We start from the raw sequence: 5303 nt of genomic DNA on the forward strand, positions 1-5303 counted from the left end.
CCTAGGCCTACAGAACAGTTTTAAACACAGTTCCCTTACGGGCTTACTTGATGAATTTGCTTTCTTTTCACCTGCAAAGCATCCATTTTCCTCTCACCCTTTGTTCTCAGGAGGCAATTTCGAGGCCCACCACACTCTGCATGACCTCCTCCTGTGTCCAGTGCCTGAGCAGAGTGTGGGTTTCAGCACAGCCTCGACTGGATGACAAACAGTGAGAGTAATATGCTGCCAGAGTTTCTTAAAAAAAAAAAAAAAAACAAAAAAACCAGAATACCAGAACGCAGGCTTGTTGCTCCCCTCTATCCAAATCAAAGCCTCCTGAATAGAATAATGGCTGTTATTCAAGCGCAATTATACCGAGCGCTTAGAATTGAAACACTGAAAGTAAGTCTTCTATTCAGATATTGCGTTTCATATTTCAGCGTATGCCAAATAAGCTAGTGATGTTTTTATTATTGTTGAGTGTAATGTCAGGAGACAAAGCCCTACAAATTTTCTACATAACGTTTTCCATGTTATCTGTTTTCCATTTACATCGCCTTGAATTTGCGGTGTGACTTTTAACATTCTCTTTCTTCCCGCACATTTTATGCCAAGGGATCAAACTCAGTCCTGAGTATCCTAAATGTACCCTCAGACCAAGTGGGTGGTTTTTTGTTTGTTTGCGGTTTTTTTTTTTTTTTTTGGTGTATTTTGTTTGTTTGTTTTTTAATTTGTATGGAAAAGGAGAGAGGGAAAACCTACAAATAAACCTACAAACCTAGTCCTATGAATGCTGACAAATGGCCTGGAAAGAGCAAGTGCCAGCACGTTTGAGGAGACCACGTGGTTACAGGCAGTTCTTGCCGGCTCAGGTCTCAGCTCGAGGAAAGTGGGTAATAACCGAGGGAACTGTGACGGTAACGTATGTCAGCTCTGGCAGATGGGGCGGGCTTAGCGAGCAGGGTACCCTGGGTACCACAAGGGACGCAGTTGGGAATGCTTGAGCCGAGGCCCCGAGGCCGCGTTCCTGGCGGGGGCGCCCGAGCGCCAGCGCGGTGAACACAAGCGTTAAGGAATAACTGCCTTCGTCGCCGCAGGATGGCTTCCGGCTTCAAGAAGCCCGCCGTGGCCTCCACCAGCCAGAAAAGAAAGGTGGGGCCTAAGCCCGAACTCACTGAAGAGCAAAAGCAAGAAGTTCGCGAAGCGTTCGACCTCTTCGATGCCGACGGCAGCGGCACCATCGACGTGAAGGAGCTCAAGGTGGCCATGAGGGCGCTGGGCTTTGAACCCAGGAAGGAGGAGATGAAGAGGATGATTGCCGACGTGGACAAAGAAGGCACGGGGAAGATCAGCTTCAACGACTTCTTGGCTGTGATGACTCAGAAGATGGCTGAGAAAGACACCAAGGAAGAAATCCTGAAGGCGTTCAGGCTCTTTGATGACGACGAGACCGGGAAGATCTCTTTCAAAAACCTAAAGCGTGTGGCCAAAGAGTTGGGAGAAAACCTCACGGATGAAGAGCTCCAGGAAATGATTGACGAAGCCGACCGAGATGGAGACGGCGAAGTGAACGAGGATGAGTTTCTTCGCATCATGAAAAAGACCAACCTCTATTGAGTCCACTTCTCCCACAAGCACGTGTAGGGAAATTGAGTAACTGGCTGGCTTCCCTGCTTCTCGATTTGTGAAACCTGGAGTGAGAGGCCAGAGCCATCTCTCCTCTTACCCCCAGTTTGTCTAGATAGTTCTATTTCCAAATCTCTAGCTCAATTATAGAATTTTCAAATGCTTTTAACGTTGAGTTTTAGTTTTCATTCCCAAGAGCGGACCTAGGTTGAATCAAGGGTCCTGAAACTTCTCTCCAGGCACCATTTGCCTTGCATTGGTGGACACCCTTTAAACTGAAGGCGAGGTGGCTTCTTGAGACAATTAGCATTGTGGTTCCCTTGTTGTTTCTTTGGTATTCTTAAATTATCTTGCTTCCTGTATTATTGCTTATATTCAAGTCGTTCTCACAGGATGAGGTGAAGTCACCAACAGGCCATCCAGCCATTGATTCTCACTTAACTGAATTACTGGTTTGAAGGAAAACAGTGCACACTTATGGGCTCAGAAAAGGTATTGCTCCAAAAGATACACTTGTCTTTGGCTGGTGGTAAATGGTGCAAATTAAATTATCCTCTGGCTTCATCACAGGCAGGTTTGCGTGTACCTTACCTACTGTGGATTATCCGCGGCCACAATGTATTCTTGGGCTACAGAATAAAAAGAAAATTTACTATTGGCCCAAGCAAAGTATGATTGCTTTAAGAGATTAAGCTAACTAATGACTTTGTGTAAATATTTACAAATGTAAGATCTGAGCTTAGGAAGTAGTTAAAAAAAGTATAATACACATTGAACTACTTATCTGTCTTTGAAAAGATAAATAGTGTTTCAGTTATTAGACCAACTATACTATAACCTTAGTCATTTCATTACCGCTTTATTAGAAGCCACTGCCTACGTTTTAATTCTTAGAACATCTTGTTTCTTGGTACTTAATCTCTTCTATGGTATATAGCTGATTCCCTAAAGTCTGGCATATAAGTATTTATGTTATAATACCAAGAAACTATTCATTGTGACTTGTGTTTGCGTTAATACTACTTGTCCTCTGTTATAAATTAAACCTTTCTTGTTTTGAAATAAGATACCTACCCTTTTGTACATCTGCAAATATGAAGTTAGAGAGAAGTTAAATAATTGTGGGAAAACACTATAATCTGCTGAGAAGGAGGACAAATGTTTTGATAATAGGCAATGAAACTACCAAAACAAGCAGGATATTTTGGTGACAACTTAACCTAAATTAAACCTTCATACAAAGTCCCATTAAAATAAATGCTGAAATTCAGGAAAATTTTTCACTTGCTTTGCCAGCAATTTTACCCTTCAGAGGGCTGTTAATGTAATCAGGAAAACTACTACTCTGGGTTTAATTCTCATTAACAGGGACTAATTTGTCAGAGCAGCAGGACTGGCTGAAGTGATGGGTATGTGGGCATTTACTGTGAGAAAGGATTTTGCTGAGGTAGCTGGCACAGGGCAGGGAAACTCACCCAGACTGCAGATGCTAACAGTTCAGGTTCAAGGTCTTAGTGTGGATTCAGGTGCAGTTGGAGGGCATTCAGGTTCAGCTTGGGTCAAGCATCAGTGGGTGGGGCCTGGTCTGAGGGTAAGGGGAGGAGTGTGGCATTCTGGGAAATAAGAGTTCCTGGCATCCTGCTGACCAGAGTCTTGGCCCAAAGAAGTACATATGGATCAAGGTAGAAAAACCAGAAACAAAGTTGGCAGAAACTAGGAGAAAGGGTCAGAGTCTCAGCCAGCTGGACTGGGTTCAGTCTTGGCTCCCGGCCCAGCAGAGGATAGAAGTGAAAACCAGGAACTGGGGCCGAAGCCCAGTAATCAGGCTGCTCGAACACCGTGGGGTCAACTGTGGAGGCTGTAGCCTAGGACTTCAAGGGTCGGCTTAAGGACACAGTCCATCCCACACACAGGAAGTAGGAATAGTAGTAGTCATAGTCACTGTGTCGTGTCTGACTCTTTGTCATGTCTACTCCTCATGGACTGTAGCCCACCAAGCTTCTCTGTCCATGGAATTCTCCAGGCAAGAATACTGGAGTGGGTAGCCATTCCCATCTTCAGGGGATCCTCCCAACTCAGGAATCGAACCCAGGTCTTCTGTTGTTGCAGCCAGATTCTTTACCATCTGAGCCATGAGGGAAGCACACACAGGAAGGGGGGTCCTTATTTCTGAATATTTCTGAGCCCCATTCACTGCTAAGGAAGAACCTTTCAATGGACTATTATTAGTCTTGCTTCTCAATAGGCTCATATTCTGGGGGATGGAGGGTAAAATGGAGATAGGGAGACAACTACATTGACATTTGAATTTTTTAAATATTTACTTATTTTGGCTGCACTGAGTCTTAGTTGCAGCATGTGAGATCTAGTTCCCTGACCAAGGATGGAACCCAGGCCCCCTGCATTGGGAGTGGAGTCTTACCCACGGGATCACCAAGGAAATCCCAACATTTGAATTTTAAGAGAAGTAAGTCATACATGTCTGGCTGGGTCAGTCTTTATACAAACAACCCAATTCAACGAAAATTTATAAACACCTTTTTGCAGATGAGTAAACACAGCTATACATGTTTGGAAGAACTAAGAAAGTAGTTTTCACTGGGTTACTACAAATGATCCCAGGAAAGAAGCAGGAAGTATACCAAAGAGACTGTGTAGGGGGACTTCCTTGGTGGTAAAAGTACCCTTATCCTTTATAATAGATAATTTTACATATTAACTGGCTTAAGTCTCAGGGTGCCCTGATATTTGTTTAAACACTATGAGTGGGACTTCCCTGTGGTCCAGTGGCTAAGACTGTGCTCCCAATGCAGGGGGCAGGGGTTCAATCCCTGGTCAGGGAACTAGATCCCACATGCCCCATCTAAAGATCCCATGAGCTGGAACTAAGACTTTGGCTACATACCAAATAAAATATATTTTTTTAAAGAAATTATGCAGGGAGCTCATTGATAAGCCTTTGCTTTCAAAAGTTAAATGTGACAGGTGAAAACAGACCATTTGGGCCAAGGATGACAATATGAGAGTATCAAGTTTGTATTGCTGTCATGAAAGCTAATGCCCCCCAGATGGGCAGAGGACAGTAAAGGGATTTTTTTCCGAAAGGCATCCTAGTTGTGTTTAAGACGAGAAGATTAAGGATGGGATTGGTCCAACTCTTTAAATTGTTGCAGTTTGGTTTCCACAGGAAGCCGACTCTGAGGTTTGTGTGTGCTTAGCTGCCCAGTCATCTCCGACTCTTTGCTACCCAATGGACTGTAGTCTGCCAGGCTCCTCTGTCTATGGGGATTCTCCAGGCAAGAATACTGGAGTGGGCTGCCATGTTCTCCTTGAGGGGGTCTTCCCGACCCAGGGATCGAACCTACATCTCCCGCACTGCAGGCAGATTCTTTACCATCTGAGCCACCAAGGTAGAGTTTATTTTAGTGTGTTCTCTGGATCACTTGGGTGAGGGGAAAAGAAACTAAGACCCGGCAGAGGGAGAAATTGAGCTATGATGTGGTTATAGCAATGGTCTCAGCTGATCTCCTGAGGAACTCTGGAGCAAAGATGACCCTGCAGATGATCCAAATTGCAACAAGGAAGTTGAGCCTTGAAAATTTGTCACTGATTGACAGTCACTGGACCTGAGCTGTCCCTAGGAAAGGGAGTATGACCTCGAGCAAGGTGGCTGTCCTCAGTCAAGGGCAGTCAGT

The 5303-nt window shown here is 44.5% G+C and overlaps 1 protein-coding gene across 1 annotated transcript; it reads left to right on the forward strand.

Annotated features, from left to right (window-relative positions):
- The first annotated feature begins 1080 nt into the window (after window positions 1-1080).
- Window positions 1081-1599, forward strand: CETN1 (centrin 1). The gene has a single exon (XM_068993973.1). It carries the CDS (start codon window positions 1081-1083, stop codon window positions 1597-1599), a length of 519 nt encoding a protein of 172 aa, XP_068850074.1.
- The last annotated feature ends 3704 nt before the right edge of the window (window positions 1600-5303 follow it).

Source organism: Capricornis sumatraensis, chromosome 21, assembly GCF_032405125.1.
Source record: "Capricornis sumatraensis isolate serow.1 chromosome 21, serow.2, whole genome shotgun sequence".
Classification (NCBI taxonomy): domain Eukaryota; kingdom Metazoa; phylum Chordata; class Mammalia; order Artiodactyla; family Bovidae; genus Capricornis; species Capricornis sumatraensis.